The sequence below is a fragment of the Lucilia cuprina genome, chromosome 4 (assembly GCF_022045245.1).
Source record: "Lucilia cuprina isolate Lc7/37 chromosome 4, ASM2204524v1, whole genome shotgun sequence".
NCBI classification, from domain to species: Eukaryota; Metazoa; Arthropoda; class Insecta; order Diptera; family Calliphoridae; genus Lucilia; species Lucilia cuprina.
Window position 1 is genome coordinate 12,293,198 of NC_060952.1, and position 17,141 is coordinate 12,310,338.

At 33.7% G+C, this 17,141-nt stretch overlaps 3 protein-coding genes across 5 annotated transcripts; 2 read left to right on the plus strand and 1 right to left on the minus strand.

The window, feature by feature from the left end:
- Positions 1-1,072: 1,072 nt before the first annotated feature.
- LOC124419538 (cleavage and polyadenylation specificity factor 73) lies at positions 1,073-3,682 on the plus strand. The gene is made up of 7 exons (XM_046949460.1): positions 1,073-1,257; positions 1,332-1,395; positions 1,459-1,556; positions 1,617-2,646; positions 2,718-2,979; positions 3,033-3,478; positions 3,538-3,682. The coding sequence occupies exons 1-7, from the start codon at positions 1,196-1,198 to the stop codon at positions 3,622-3,624; spliced, it is 2,049 nt and encodes a 682-aa protein (XP_046805416.1). The 5' UTR covers positions 1,073-1,195; the 3' UTR covers positions 3,625-3,682.
- Positions 3,662-5,323, minus strand: LOC111684678 (cleavage stimulation factor subunit 2). The gene is made up of 4 exons (XM_023446893.2): positions 5,149-5,323; positions 5,002-5,080; positions 4,516-4,939; positions 3,662-4,461 (listed from the first exon to the last, which is right to left on the minus strand). Exons 1-4 carry the CDS (start codon positions 5,204-5,206, stop codon positions 3,796-3,798), a joined length of 1,227 nt encoding a protein of 408 aa, XP_023302661.2. The 5' UTR covers positions 5,207-5,323; the 3' UTR covers positions 3,662-3,795.
- Positions 5,324-5,815: 492 nt separating this feature from the next.
- On the plus strand, positions 5,816-17,008 carry LOC111684682 (serine-rich adhesin for platelets). 3 transcript variants are annotated; one of them, XM_046948451.1, is made up of 6 exons: positions 5,816-6,132; positions 8,155-9,389; positions 9,922-13,353; positions 13,577-13,734; positions 13,796-15,066; positions 15,229-17,008. In XM_046948451.1, exons 2-6 carry the CDS (start codon positions 8,349-8,351, stop codon positions 16,005-16,007), a joined length of 6,681 nt encoding a protein of 2,226 aa, XP_046804407.1. In that variant the 5' UTR covers positions 5,816-6,132; positions 8,155-8,348; the 3' UTR covers positions 16,008-17,008. The 3 variants fall into 3 exon arrangements, with proteins under 3 accessions (XP_046804407.1, XP_046804408.1, XP_023302665.2); XM_046948452.1 differs by having other exon boundaries at positions 5,816-6,128; XM_023446897.2 differs by having other exon boundaries at positions 5,816-6,054.
- The last annotated feature ends 133 nt before the right edge of the window (positions 17,009-17,141 follow it).

Below are 17,141 nucleotides of genomic sequence, written 5' to 3' on the forward strand. Positions count from 1 at the left end.
GCACAAACGTATAATACCCTCCCCACTATAGTGGTGTAGGGTATAACAAACGCCAATATATTGAACAAATAACATCTATATAAGACGGCAGCATAGCCACTGTTATATTATCTACACTGAAAATAATCCATGCTCAACTTTACGAAAAAAAATTCGTAACTTCTATTTTCGTAATATTTACAAAAATTTCGTGTATAATACGAAATATTATTTAATAAAACCCTTTTCTATTTTTACGAAAGTACGAAAATCTTTCGTAATATTTTTTTCTTAAATTTTGCGAAATTAAACATAATGATATTAATTATATTATGATTAAATAAAACTGCAACATTTTTATAAAATTTAAGAAAATGCATAATATTATTCACAAATTATTTTCATAAAAAAAATTTAAAATTCGTGTGGAGAATAATTTTGAACTAAAATTAGAAAATTTATTTTGAAATGAACAAAAATGTTTGAATAAATTAATATTATAATATAATATTATTCAAAATTCCCTTTTTTCAATTTATGTAAATTAATTTTTTCAAGAATATTTTGCAATATACTAAAATATTTCGTACAATTTCGTATATATTACGAAAGAATTTCGTGGTGCGAAACAACGAAAGATTCGTACAATGTACGACATTTTTTTTATATATTAGGCATGGATTTTTTTCAGTGTATGTACGTGAAACATTCTCTACAGTGCGATAAATTCCTATAATAGGTGGCTTCACAATTGTCTCTTATAAATATTCGGACACCATAGTGTTTGGTGACATCAAAAGCATGACTGTTTTAATTATTATTATATATTTCGGGTGTAGTAGGAAGTCTTTTTTGGGTATTAAACGAAAACAAACCCAATTTTAGTTCAGATCTTATTTAGTTCTATTTAATTCTGTTCTAGTGCTAGCTCTGTTGAAGTTCAGTTATAGTTCTTCAGTTCTCAGAACTCGAATTAGGTGTTTAAACCTCATCATCTGGCAACTCAATCTAACAAATATAAAAGAATGTAAACAAATTATTTATTACTTATAATTTTATGAGTCGCCCTGTGTACTGTTGTTTACACTTTCTAACACTGAAAATAAATAAAAAGTGGAATTGTTGAAACAATATTTTTGCCGGATTATATACTTTTACAAAAAAAAAACATAAAAAATACTTTAATTAAAATATAATTAAAAGAAAGAATACTAGTATGGCACAAAGGAGTGATAATGTACCAGCAGAAGAAAGCGATTTATTACTTATTAAACCACTGTAAGTAAAAAACAAAAATAAAACCACATGTTTATAAAATGTTTAAATGGATGTGTGTTTCTTTACATGAAAAGTGGTGCCGGTCAGGAGGTGGGTCGGTCATGTATAATGTTGGAATTTAAGGGAAAGAAAATAATGGTACTATATTGTTATTTTTAATTGGCTAAATCTATAATTTAAAGTTATTGATGATATTTACAGTTAGATTGTGGTATACATCCTGGTCTGTCGGGGATGGATGCTTTGCCGTATGTGGATTTAATCGAAGCTGACGAAGTTGATTTATTGTTCATATCACAGTAAGCATCATAAGATAGTAATGCATATAAGTATTTAATAAATAAACGTTTAATTTTTAGTTTTCATTTAGATCATTGTGGGGCACTGCCGTGGTTTTTAATGAAAACAAGTTTTCGTGGACGATGTTTTATGACCCATGCCACCAAAGCCATCTACAGATGGATGTTATCTGATTACATAAAAATCAGTAATATTTCGACAGAACAAATGTTATATACCGAAGCAGATCTTGAAGCGTCTATGGAAAAAATAGAAACCATAAATTTCCATGAGGAACGTGATGTTATGGGCGTGCGTTTTTGTGCCTACAATGCCGGTCATGTATTAGGTGCAGCAATGTTTATGATTGAAATTGCTGGCATTAAAATTCTATATACGGGAGATTTTTCAAGGCAAGAAGATCGCCATTTAATGGCAGCGGAAATACCCACTATGAAGCCGGATGTTTTAATTACGGAATCTACATATGGAACACATATACATGAAAAACGTGAGGATCGAGAAAATCGTTTTACATCGTTGGTACAGAAGATTGTTACTCAAGGTGGTCGTTGTCTTATACCAGTATTTGCGTTGGGTCGAGCACAGGAATTGCTTTTGATTTTGGATGAATACTGGTCACAAAATCCTGATTTACATGACATTCCCATATATTACGCTTCCTCTTTGGCTAAAAAATGCATGGCTGTTTATCAAACGTATATAAATGCCATGAACGACAAAATTCGTCGACAAATTGCTGTCAACAATCCATTTGTGTTTCGTCACATTTCCAATTTAAAGGGTATTGATCATTTTGATGATATTGGTCCTTGCGTTGTTATGGCATCGCCTGGTATGATGCAGAGTGGCTTATCTCGTGAATTATTTGAGAATTGGTGTACAGATCCCAAGAATGGTGTTATAATTGCTGGTTATTGCGTTGAGGGAACTTTAGCTAAGACTATACTATCGGAACCAGAGGAGATTACAACACTTTCTGGACAAAAATTGCCTCTTAATATGTCTGTCGATTACATTTCGTTCTCAGCACATACCGATTATCAACAAACTAGTGAATTTATAAGACTATTGAAGCCTCAACATGTGGTACGTACATACATGGAAATAATAAAATTCGGATGGAATTCTAATTAAGAATGTTGTTTTTAATTATTAAGGTTTTAGTACATGGTGAGCAAAATGAAATGTCACGTCTTAAAATGGCTTTACAACGTGAATACGAAGCCGATCCAAATACAGATATAAAATTCTATAATCCACGCAATACACATTCTGTTGAATTGTATTTTCGAGGAGAAAAAACTGCAAAAGTAATGGGTACCTTGGCGGCAACAAAACCTGAAGTTGGTAACAAATTATCTGGCGTTTTAGTAAAAAGAGAGTTCAACTATCATCTTTTAGCAGCGTCCGATTTGTCCAGTAAGTATTAATAGAACAAGTTCTGAGTATCTACTTTAACACCGTTTTTTTAGAATATACTGATATGAGCATGTCTGTGGTGACACAGCGACAATCCATTCCGTGGAACAGTTCATTAACTACTTTACAACTACTATTGGATCGTATTGGTGGTGCAGGTACCGTTGAAGTTCTTGAAGAAGATAAACACATACGTGCTTTCAGTTGCATTGATTTAACAGTCGAGGGGAAAATTATTATAATGGAATGGCAAGCTACACCAGTCAATGATATGTTTGCCGACTCGGTGTTGGCTTGTGTAATGCAAACAGAAATGGGTGGTACAAACATTAAGGGTACCACAGCTCAATCAAAATCAGATCGTACACACTTTAAAGAGTGCCTGTTAGAGACATTGCAGGATACTTTTGGTGAAAATACGGTGCCAAAAATGTTTAAGGGCGACATTTTACCCGTAACCGTGGCTGGAAAAAGTGTAGAAGTGAACCTAGAAACTTTGGTAAATATTTATATTTAACAGACAATAATTACAAATTAATAATATACTGTCCTTTCTAGGCTGTGACAACAAAGGACGATGAAAATTTGAGGCAAATTGTTAATACGACTGTTCAAAAATTGTACCAAGCTTTAGTGACCCTATAAGGTTTTTTTCTAATAATAAGAAATAAAGAAAAGTTAATTTGTTAAAATTAAAATATAATATTTTCATTAATTTTATTTAATAATAATGTAATTTTGCTTTATGCAAATAATTTTGGAATCGTTACATATAGAAGATTTTTTTATTATTTCAAGATCATTAAGATTTTACATTTAACGTTGTGTACTTTTTGCAATTTGTTCTTTAAGTACCAAAATACTAGTTCTTTGCTCTGGTGGAAGTTGTGAGATTTGCTCATCTGTTAATTGCAAAACTTGCATAATTAATGCTGCCTTTTCTTGGTCAGAGGCATCATTGGGAAGACCACAATTGGTGGCCAAACGATTTTGTAACTGCTGTTGTGCTGTTTGTTGGGCCGTTGGTGGTGGAACTGGTCCACTAGGTCCTGGTCCAGCACCTCTCAAACGAGGATCCATTGGCCTTTGACGTGGATCACTGGGAAATGAAGGTGGTGTATTCATCTGCGGCTGTGGCAATTGACGCTGATTGCGTGGATCCATTAGTGGTGGTGGTACGGGATTGGGAATTGATCTCATATCTTGGTCCATATTGCGTGACATCCGTGGGTCCATTTGTCGGGGATCCATTGGTTGTTGTGAGGGCATATTTACGCCGGTCATAGCGCGTAAATCAATATCATTACCGGCCATGGAATTAAAACTGGGGACTGGTACAGGCATAGGTGGACCACTCATGCTGGGTGCTGGCGGAATTATTTGTGATTGTGGCATAGAATTCAAGCCTTGTGAACCGGCGTTACCAGATAAGGGTTTAGCTCCCAATACGGGAGGCATTTGATTCGCTTTAAATAGCATGCCCTAAAAATAAATGTTCCTCAAATTTTTGCTTATAATTAAAGATGTTTTACTTACCAATGCTGTTGGTGGATCAACAATACGCATAACTACCATCGACTGTAACAAGGCATAGGCCAATTGTGGATTTAACATCAACATTTGACGAGCTTCAGAAGGATTATTTTGTATACACAACTTCATTTGTTTCATTAACTCGAACATTTGCTCTGGCGGAAGAGATGCTACAGTCTTTGTTATTATCTCCGGAGCCTGGTCAGGATCACAATGTTCACCGTACGGATTTTCAACCTGTGGTCCTTGCAAAAGTTGTTGCATTTCCATGCGCGATTTCTCTGTACAAGCATTATCCACACGCAATGTACGTCCACCTATTTCATAACCATTTAAATTACGCATAGCACTTAAGGCTGTCTCCTGATCCTTGTATTCACAAAATCCAAAACCTTTGGGTTTACCACTCTCGCGATCAAAGACAAGCCTTGAAATAAATGTGTAAAAATTATAAAAAAACAAAAATATATATGTATATGCTTAAATTACTTTAAGGAGACGACAGGGCCAACTTCACTAAAAATTTCCTTTAGTTTTTCCTCGGTAGCTTCATAGGGAATATTTCCCACTGCAAAACAAAATTTGACATTCATTACAACGCCGACAGTGTTTTCTTTCTAAATATAAAAAGCTTACCAAAAACCGATCTCATGGATTTATCCATAATACTTTGGTCAGAACTTTTGTCCACCATCTTGATTAATTTTTATATTTAATTTAATTAAAATCTAATAGAAAATTTAAAATAATATCTCAATGTGTTGTAGCCAAATTAAAAAGTCTACAACGTTGGACAGTGACCAATTTATATATAAGATGATCTTAGTGAACAAATTAATATTTTTTCATACGGAAATTGACAGCGTGAGTTGTAAAGAGAGTTTTTTATATATATTGTTTGACAGCTGGGATATACATTTTTATATACAAAACATCTATATAATGTTAAGGGAGGCCACCTTGTATGAATCTACATTGGTTGTAAATAACATTTAATACTAAATTAAGCAACTCTGTGCGATAGGGTTTTACAATTTCATATCAAATGTATATGTATACTTTAAAAAATATAATTGCTACTAAAATGAACACAAAAATTATGTCACAGACAGCAATTCAAAATAAAAATGACATGATGCAATCGTGTCATTTCCAGATTATTTGTATATTTACATGTATTTGCAAGTTTATTGCATGTGTAGACATACACTTAAGTGTTGCCTAATTTTGTTATCACATACACACATACAATTAGTACAATCTATTACAATTTGAAACATGTTTACTCTATTACATTACAAAAAATAACCAGACGACGGAATCATTGTCGTAATTTTTTCCAATTTGTTAAGTGAAAATTTTTCAAATAAATTATTTACTTGTAAAATGCAATAAAAATTTCAAAATTTTTGTGAAAATATCAAGTTTAATACATATAGATTACGTAATATATAAAATTATTATGGATTTATTGAAAATAAAGTGCTTAAATTACAAGTGAAAAAATCTTTTGTGTGGCCTCGTCTTGTATCACATACAAAGGTGGATATATTTTGTTGTTGTTGTTATTATTGTATTTTGTATGTAGAAGTTGGATGTATGGAGACAGGCAGTAGGTAGGTAGGTGTACTACAATAAACCATACATGAAACGAAGACGATTAAAACAAAAAATAAAATAAAAAAGAATATAATGTGAAAACACAAAAAAATTTCTGTGTGTCATTGAACGAGTACACTGAAACCGAGACATGTTCCAACTCCATTTGATAAATCCCAACTATAGGTTAACTAAAGTCGAAAACATAATTTCCTTTGTTACAACAAAAATCTCATTTCAGAAATTAATTTTTGATCGATTTCGAAATTCATTTTAACATACATACTATCTATTTGTCTTCCAACGATATAACAATATCATCCATTAGCCAGTGTAATTAAAATACGTGAGAATTAGTGAATACATGCATGAACATTTGTGTGTATGATGTTTCTTCTTTTGAGCGAGTGTTTGTTATAAAAATTGTAAAGAAGAAACAACAAATAATAAAAAAAAATACAATAATGATTGTAAAGGGATCAGAAACTACAACAACAATAATAAGCAAATCACTAACCATAAATAAATTTATAAGGGCAAATTAAGTGAGTAAAGTGAAAACGTTGATAAATAGTGTAGAGATACATATACCACAAAAGAAGGGCAACAAAACGCAACGCACCGCACTCACTCAACATACATAGTAGGTCTACTCAAGTAATGAATTTGGAAATAAAAATGTACGTGTAGATAGCTCTTAGATATTTATGTTAAAACATTTTTTCCTTCGGAGCAAACAAATCCGTGATAATTTGAGTTTTATTCTCCACACCAGACAATGACATGAATCGATTTTTTCGTACCCAAAAAATCGATTATTTTAATTTTTTATAATAATACCCAACAGTTTGGGGGAAGGGGTCGGGCTTCAGTCACGAACTAGTTAGTTTTACATATACTTGTTCTTTGAATAAGTCAGTCAGATCCGCAAGTAGACATTTGGAAAGCTATTCCACAGGAAACAATGTATGGCAATGAACACTTTCGCTCGAGTTAGGTTTGTATCATTCTATATTATCTGGGAAAGTAAAATGCGGCTGTCTTCATTTTCATTTAGATATAATATATCCTTGACGAATGAATTAGGGCTAACCGATCCGTTAAAGATTAGCGGAAATTACTGTAATTTTCGGATGGATGTGGTGCTGGGACGTTACTGCCCTTTCTTTAATTTATAAGCGATTTTCTAACATGTTTGAGTGCGTTGGAGTTAATTCTAAAACATGCTCGACTTATCACAGTGGGTCTTTGTGACTACTGAAATGAAGTCTTATCAATTAATGTGATCCGTGTTTCGATCTACCAATTACGTCCCTCTAGGTGCTGTTCCTGAAACAACAGAACCATCTACTAGTGTGGTTGGGCGACATTATTGTCGGGGTAGATTGAGCTTGCTTATGACACCTGCCTTTCTCCAACGGGACTACTATGACAAGAGATTAGATAGCTTGAGTACTTGAGCAAAGTGCACCCATATGGACCGGACCATCCATATTCGTAAATTGCAACCTGCGTGTAAGATGCACAAAGAGGCATTGGTTAGTTGTTGCTTATTTTTACTCAAGCAGTGAATGAAAAAGGCCACCATGAGATAGGGCTATACGCCAGGTACTCACGTAAAGCATTCGACTTAAATGTGTTTTTTCGGATGCATTAGCTTTTCGTATTTTTTGAATATTTATATATTAACATTTTTCAAGTTTCTAACTAAAAATAAGTAAAACCGTTTCGGTCGATATCAATGCATCGATTATGTCAGAATTAATAACAATTTTTTAAAGGCGACACAAATTGTATTATAATATACTTGTATTAATTTGATTAGAGGTATCTTCAAACTCTACAGAATGTAATACAGTAATTAATATTTTAGATTTGTTTTAATAAATTTGATTTAATACTATGCATTATCATTACTATCATTTGCTTAAGAAATCAGCCATTAATTAAAAAATGCGAGTATTTTTTACTTTAGATGATTTAAAGGATTTTATATATGCATATGTATATAAATAATTTGATTTTATTTCTATATATTTTCAGATCAATAACACCACTAACCAATATGGAAAATATTAAATTTATGGCTAAAATTATTTTATGATTAAGACGAATATTATAGTCTTAATCAATAAAAGGTCGAAATAACCATATACTTATACAAACAATTTTGAACCAATAATCAACATACACACACGCAAGCACGTGCACAATCGGAACAAAAATAATCTTTCAAAATGACGGAAAATGTTCAGTGTCCAGTATGTACTCTATACCTGCATGCAGGTATGAATCTGTCGGATCACTTGGAGACACATCCGAAAGAACAAGTGATTCGAGCCTTAGTACAAATGACCATAACCGGTACAGGAGTTGGAAGCAATAATACGTTGGCATCTGTGTTAGCTGGAGATAATGGCAAGAAAAAACAAACTACAGAATTAGATGAGAAATCTTTGCCAAACAATAAAGATAAGGAACCTCTTATTGGTAGTGGCAGCAACAGTTGCAGCGCTGCTAGCACAAGTAATTCAGCTAGCAATTGTTCTTTGTCAAACCAAAGTGTTGGTAGTAGTAGTCAAAATTCGAATAACGTTTTAAATTTTTCTGCTACCAAAATTGAAAGACATCATGAAAATGAGCGGGATAAAACCCAAACAACATCTCCCACATTGCCAGCGAAGACAGTGGTTAAAGCAGAAACGAATTCGGTCGCATTGACCAAGGAAATTGCACCTGCGAACGAAGATGTGAATCAATGCTTTTCCAAAAAGAGTGTCAATCAAATGAATTCAACACCAAACTCTACAGTAAATACAAGTCATTCATATCATCCAAATGCTGTAGAATTGGCAAATTCAAACAATATACATACTAGTTTTAATATGTTTGGAGGCAATCCACGTTATGATCCACAACAACGTAGTGGTATTAACAATCAAAATAATCAATTACCAACACTCCCACACATGCCACCGCCACCACCTCCAGCATCATCGCAAAGTCAACATCACAGTCAACACCAAGAAGTAAGCCGTGGAATTATAGCAACGAGTTCCAATGGAACATTTCATTCGATACAAACACAACAATTGCCTCCTCCACCGCCCCCACCGCATCATGCCTCGTCGCATATAGGCAATACATCATCTAGCGGACATCGCCAGACCCATATGTTTGCAGCAGGTCAACATCAAACGACACCGTCAAATTCTCATCATCAACAAAGTTTAAAGGTTATATATACACCTAATTTGCCACCACCGCCTCCGCTGCAGGTATGAATCAGTTGTATTATTTTTTTTTAGTATGTAGAAAAAATACTCCTTACAGTTATTTACTTACAATAATGATTTAGTTATTATAATAATTGAACCAGTCATTTCGAAAAGCGCACGAGTCCATCAAGATAAACCTTTTAGAAGAATCAAAAATATGTTTAGTGTAAAGAATTATTGTTATAAACAACTAAAGGCAAATTTTTATCAAAGAAATTACGGTTTTTAAAAGTTTAATAAATTAGAAAACTAAAATAGAAAATAAATAAAAAATGCAGTTTATATAATTAGCTTTTTAACATCATTTATTTTGAGGAACTTTTTTTTTTTATAAAAAATGATTAAAATGTTTAAAAGCAATTAAATATGGATTGTGATACATTCATATCCTTCAATAAAATGACATTATAAGTAAAATTCGAATAAAATGTGAATCATGACCATTTCGGAATGACTGGTCTAATTTTTAAATTTAATAAATTTAACACATATATCAACTTATTAATCTGCATAAAAATAAATTTATTTTTAGCTTTTTACTTATCAACCACAAACACATGTGCAACACCATCAGAAACCCCCACCGGCCTATGGCACTGCAATTAGTCAAATACGATCTCAACATAATCAAAATAAGCATCAAGTGACAGGGTCATTGGCAACGCAAAATCAAACATTGCAGCCACATTCAGTTGTACATCAACAACATCATTTGCCACAAACATTGCAACACAATTTAAGGATTCAAGTACCACCGCCAACACAACCGATTCCAGCAAAACATTCATATTCGCCAAAAACTAATGCTTTGTCAATTCAACACCATTCAACAACATCTACTAGACATAATCAACTACAACAACATCAGCAACAACAATCTAAAGCTGATGTAACACAACAACAGCAGCAGGAACAACAGCAGACGCACGCAAATTCTGAAACTACCCAAAATTCTAGTAACAACATTTTTAATTCAAATGAAAATTCTAACAAAACAATTAAGGGTTGTTCAGCTTCAACGACAACTCAAAATCCAAACGCGCCGTCATATCCCCAAGTTTCAATAAGTCCATCTGCCGCTTCAGCCTCAATAGCTGCTGTAGCCGCCTCTACTTTGGGTAGACACACAAACTCTCCATTTGCTGCATTATTGGCTGCTGCTGCGGGAGCTCCATCCCCTTCCAATGCTTCGTCAGTTTTGCGTTACGCTGAGTCACCTGTAGCCCATTATTTAGAACGGGAAAATGGTGATTTTATTGTACAAGAAACTCCTAAACATATTGTTGAGTGTGTAGAGACTGATAATGGAGAGTTTTCTGTCATTGAACGTATATACCAATCCCCTCCCAGTGTTTTACATATTCATGACGATGATGACGATGAAGACGATGATGATAGTAACAGAGAAGACCGCGCTGGAGATGAACAGAAAGAATATGTTGAAAGTAAGTCCAAACAACATGATGTTAACACTACTGATAAATCTAAGGGCGAATCGGAGGATAAGCCAAGGACATCAAAATCTTCCTCCAAAGATGACAGTAAAATGTCTGTTGATACAAGTAGATCTAAAAGGAAGTCTTCACATGACGTTGAAACTCCAGACGATAAGGAAATTGTTGATTTTGTTAGCATTTCTAGTGATAGCAGCGATGAAGAAGAATTCATATCTCAGGAGGAAAAGGATTATAAAAATACCACCGAAAAGAATAAAAATAATCAAACATCATCTACATCCATATCCTCCATACAAACAGCGTCAACGCTGTCATCAACATCCACATCATCATCCGTATCGCCTTCGTTAACAACTGATAATGGCGACGATCAACAAACAAATTCAATGCCTAACGCTTCATTACATTCTACATCTACTTCTTCGTCTTCTTCATCGGCGGCAAACACAAACCAAATCCCACAAAATTCAGGAGTAAACAGCAATACTAACACGAGTGCTCGTAAGAAATCATCAAAAAACACTATCACAGTTTTAAGTGATGTTCATTTGAATTTAAATGAATATTTGGATTTGGTTGGAAATATTATTGCTTCAAGTAAAGTAGCGGCACAGCGTAAAACATTTGCATCCATAGCTCCTGTACCTTTGGTTAAAATTGAAAAGGAAGAGCCTATGGATGAATATATAACATCAGCAACAACTGAAACCAATTTCAAAACTCCACCACAACAAGCAACATCTTTAAAGGCCAACAAACATGAGACTGAAGATATAACTGATAACCCTAGCAGTAGTAATAGTAAACAGACAACAAATAACCATAATGTAATTTTAACCAATGAACTAAAGCACGATGAGCAGGATGAAAAGAAACCTCAGGTCTTTGAAAATGTCACCGAATCGAATACCTCGTCTAGCCTAATGACTATAAATTCCAGTCACGTTACCAGTGTTATACGTATGGCCACAACTAGTCAACACCAATCTCAGCTACAACAACAGCAGCTGCAGAATCCATCAGAAAGCAATAAAAATTCGACAGAAGCCGAAGATCTTTCACAACCGCAACGTAATGTTCAAACTGTGGCAAGTTCCAAGTCATTAGGACATACACCGTTGGCTCGTAAAGGTCCTAAAAAACTAGTTATTAAGCCAAAATCTTCAAAGACTGAAGTTTTGCCACCTACCAACACCAATGCAAATAAACAAAACCAAAACCAATTAGATGATGATCAGGAAATGCCAACAACTTCTGCTAAAGCTAGACAAGGGTATACAAAGCAAACCTCCCTTGAAGAGGATGCGTTAAATGCCACAGAAGTAAAGGTTAAAAATGAACCCATCACGTCGATAACATATGAAAATCAGCACCAACATTCTCACTATCAACCAACTAGTTTTAGTATCTTGGAGCAACATCTTAATTCGAAAGAACCTATACTCGAGTTTAAAGAGGAAAAGCCATGTATAACGGAATCTAATTTACCATCGACCTCGATCATAAAAGCAATGAAGATAGAAAATAATGTTAACGATGATGCGCGTGTACTTTATGATTTTGCAAATTCGAAAAAATCGCAAAAGGAAACTACACCTACTTTTCCATCTTCCACATCGCTTTTTTCAAGCAAACAAACTCCTTTAGAGACTACATCGCTCTTAGATGTACAACAGCAGCACCAGCAACAGGTCACTAAAGAATTGAATAATGAAAATGATACATCATCTTCGTCATCATCAACTTATTCATCACAATCAGCTATGGATGCTACAATGCCCTCGGAAGAACATAACGAAAGTTCAACTACAAATGCCTCGGCTGCAACAACTGGTCAAACTCAACAGCAGCCTAATCAGGTGTATACTGACTTTCATTTTAATTATCTGTATAATAATGGAGGAAGTAACGTGGCAGCTGCTGCTTCTGAACAAGCTGACATTAAAAATACACAACAATTTACAACATTTTATCAAAACTCCGGTAATAACAACAATACATTGTTGTTGGAAGACTCATCATCAAGTAAACACTATACGGATTATCAACAACAACAACAACAAAATCATCAGGTGCAACACCAATTAGCAGGAACATCACACCACCACCAGTGGTTTAACAATAGTAATAACTATCAAACATCCGAACCCAATGTTACACCAGTCACATCAAATCATTCAATTTCTAACATTAATAATGCTTTATCTGTTGATGGCAATAGTGCTGCTTTAGATGGCAGTGAAGTTAGTAAATATTTAGATTTGGATTCATGTAAACGCGAGCAAAATATTGATATAATTGTTGGTGATCGCTTAACTGTACCTCCACCGCCACCACCATCTTCCTCAACTTCGTGTTCGTTTAATGGTACAACTGAAAATAGTATGGCTGGTATCTGTTCAACTGCAGCCACCTTAAATATAAGAACCGATGAGAAAATGCCAGCTAAAGGTGAAATTTCCGAACAGGAAAGTAATTGCGATATTGACAACTCTTGGAGTCAACCGGTAAGTATTTTCCAAATTTATGGTTAATTTTCACGTAAGGTTATATTAACATTCTACCCGTTAAATGAGCCGGAAGTTTAGATAAGGTATTAAGTAGTTTTGAAACGGCAACAATCAAAATTTCAAAACAATTATATTAAACTTTTTCATTTCAAATCGGGGTTTTTAGCACAATGAATTATGCTAGTTTTCCTTATTTTTGCTATATGTTACTATTCCGTAGATGTATGGCGATATTTCTGCACGCTTCTTTAAGACAACATTTCCTGGAATCTTTCCGCAAGACAATGGCTGGAATCATGAGGAATATTTTACTGTACAGGATTTGAGTGCTTCAGCAACTGCACAAGCAACAAATGGGACCAGCAACCGACTAAAAAGGTTAATTTTTGATCATGTTTTAAAAACATTTGTAATTTTCGAAATTGAACTCTTTTTACAGTTATGAACCGACCAGTAGTAGCAGTGGTAACAACAACAGCAATGTAATGCCAATGTTTACCCAAAATTCCAATGATAATTGCAATATTGATGTAATGCCATCAACATCGGCTAAAATACGCAAGAGACGTAAACGTAGTTCTCAAGATGGCAAAACGTCAAATGCCAATGGCAAACGCATGCTGCCAACATCGACAGTAACTTCACAACAAATGATGATGCAACATCAAAATGACATACCAGGAGTTGAATTTAGTTTCCAACATCAACAGCTGCAACAACATCCTCAATTACAGCCACAACATTTGCAACAACCCAGTACATCGACAGCATTTTTGGCAGGACCATCAAATGCTAGTACCGCCTTAACATCTGGCTTCATGATGCAACCACAGCAACAATCTCAAACCCAGCCACAACAACATCAAACCCAACAAAAACAACGCACAAAAGTTTATGAATGCGGTCATTGTAATGCCAAATATTCTAAACTTAAAGATCGTAATGCTCACATGGTTGATGCCCATAATTATATACGTCAAAATAGGAGATTAGTATGTCCCACAACGGGCCTTGCCACACCATTAACGAATTCAGATATGCAAGATGTTGCACTGCCTACAACAAGCGCAGCTGGCAGCATGTTAGTGCCTCCCTTACAAAATGCTGAGTGTATGGGCGATTATAAGCAGGGCATTGTCAAAATAGAAAATGAAAATATTCAACGTGATCTAACGGGCGTCGAACCGATCAATGCCAACTTAAGTGCTAAAACTGAAGTAATGGAAGACGACAAACAAAATTTAGCCCTAGTACCCATGAATGCAGCAAATACTGATCCAAATCTTGAATACGACACCAAACCACCAACTAATAGTTTGCCATTATCGCTGACAACTCCCACCAGTAAATTAACAACCCTCTATCGGATGTTGGTCTCGTTTAATATGACAACATTGAAACAAAACCAAAGCCTTTCCGAATTCGATGAAAATCTTATAAAATCTTCAATATTCTTTTGTTACATCTGTCGACAGAATTTCAATTCAGTCAAATTGTACGATGCTCATTTAACCGAACATCCGGCTGAATGTTTTACATGCGGCAAAAAATTCCAGCGATGGAAAAATTTCTCATTGCATTTGAAACGACATTTGGGATGGAAGGAATTTGGTTGCACGGTATGCGATAAGAAATTTGTAGTACGCAGTGCTCTCGTCGAGCATATGCGTATGCATTCAGGACTTTCACCGTTGAAATGTAAAGTTTGTGGTAAGTAGTTATTACTTTTTTATATAATATGTCTGAAAATTATACTATTACAAAACAACTAGAGCTTTATAAAAATTATTCTTTTTTGTTTGTTTTGGAAGATAAAAGCATAAATTTAATACTAAACAATAATAAAATCTATATACATACTTTTCTTTACAGGCAAACACTTTAAACGTTATTCAAACTTAACACAACATCGTAAACGACATTCGAAACAAATCGTTCGTAGGAAAGAGTATGTTTGTTATTGCGGCGAAGTTTTACCATCAAAAGCACGATTTTTATGGCATAAGGAAACTCATGACTCTAAACCGAAATGTTGTCCCCATTGTTGTGATCGTTTTGTGCATGTGAACTCTTTGCGACGTCACATACGTCTCGCCCATTCAGATAAATTCGATTATACCGAACCGATGGAGTGTCCCATCTGCAAGCAAATATTTGCCAAAGCTTCTATGAAAGCTCACATGGCAACGCATTCCACAGAAACGCAATATGATTGTGCAATTTGCAGCAAGTCCTTCTCAACCAAATGGAATTTAAAAATCCACTCATGGGTTCATGCAAATCGTACAGCTAAACCCTTTAAATGCGAACATTGTCCCAAAGCATTTGTGCGCGAGGTCGATTTCAAGAATCACATGAATTCCCACAAGCAGATTAAACCCTACACTTGTGAGGTCTGTGGCTGTAAGTTTATACGAAAATACAATTATATGCGCCATAGAAGAGAGCATCATGGAAATAAAAAATATACCTGTGATTTATGTAAAAAGTCGTTCCATCGTCACTACTATCTAATCGAGCATAGACGCATACATACTGGCGAACGTCCGTTTCAATGTACGATTTGTGGTAAAAGTTCAACAACCAAAACTAATCATAACAAACACCTAAAGATACATCATTCACGTGATCCATTTACGGTGGAAGTATAAATTGTAAGCATTATTTTATAGATTTTTTCTCTCTCTCCCCTAAATGTGAGTATAATCTCTCTCTGTCTGTCTGTCTGTCTGTCTGTCTGTGAGTGTAGTTTGTATTTTGTATTACATTCATTTCGTTTAAATGATAATATTTTCATCTCACTCTTCTTAATATGAATGTAGGATAGAAAATTTCTATATTAATATTTATTATAGTCGTAGAAATTATGAAACCCACAAAATGAAAAACACAAAAACTAAAATTTCTAATCTAGGTGTGTGTGTGTATGTTGATTTGTTAAACAAAATATAATATTGGATAAAAAAAAATTAGCAAAAAAAAAAAGAGGAAAACAAAAATTTAAAAAGAAGTATTAATTAGTAATAAAAACAAAATGGAATTTATATAATAACACCTTAACCACTCTAACACAACTAATATTGATGTGTAAAAAATTGTTTGTAAAAGTCAAGATTGTAGAAAAATATTTTTAATTTGAAAATTCTTTCTCTTGAGTTTTCTCACTTTGTATATTAAAAACATAAAATTTCATAATTCTTTAATATTGATTTCACAAATCCCAAATGTGAAATTAAATTGTGCAAATTTTAGAACAAAACTATTGTTTTTTTTAGAATTTCCTTTTAAATACTGTAAAAACAATATCTTTAGCTTCCCTTGAATTTTTTTAATTTTTGTTTTATTTTCTTAACACTACTTTTCTTAAATGTGTAAATATTTTATTTATTATTTTCCATAATATTTATTTGTATATAGTTTTATTTCTTTTAAAGTTTCTTAAACAAATTTTCCAAAAATATTTTTCTACAATCTCTAGGACAATATGATGATTTGTCTCATAATTTTCTTGACATAGACATTGCTAAACTAAATCTAATTGAAAAAAATAACATGATTTTATTTTTAATTTAATCAACTTAAAATATAAATAATAAACATAATTAAATAAACTGAAAAATAGAAAAAGTTTAACAAAACAAAAAGCTCCCTAACAAAATTGGTAGTAATTTTAAATAACGAATTATAGCTGTAAGTTTAATTAGTTTAACTAAACAACAAACAAAAGGACGTGAAAATGAAGAACAATTAAAAAAACGTCGAATTCAAAAAGAATTTAAATTATA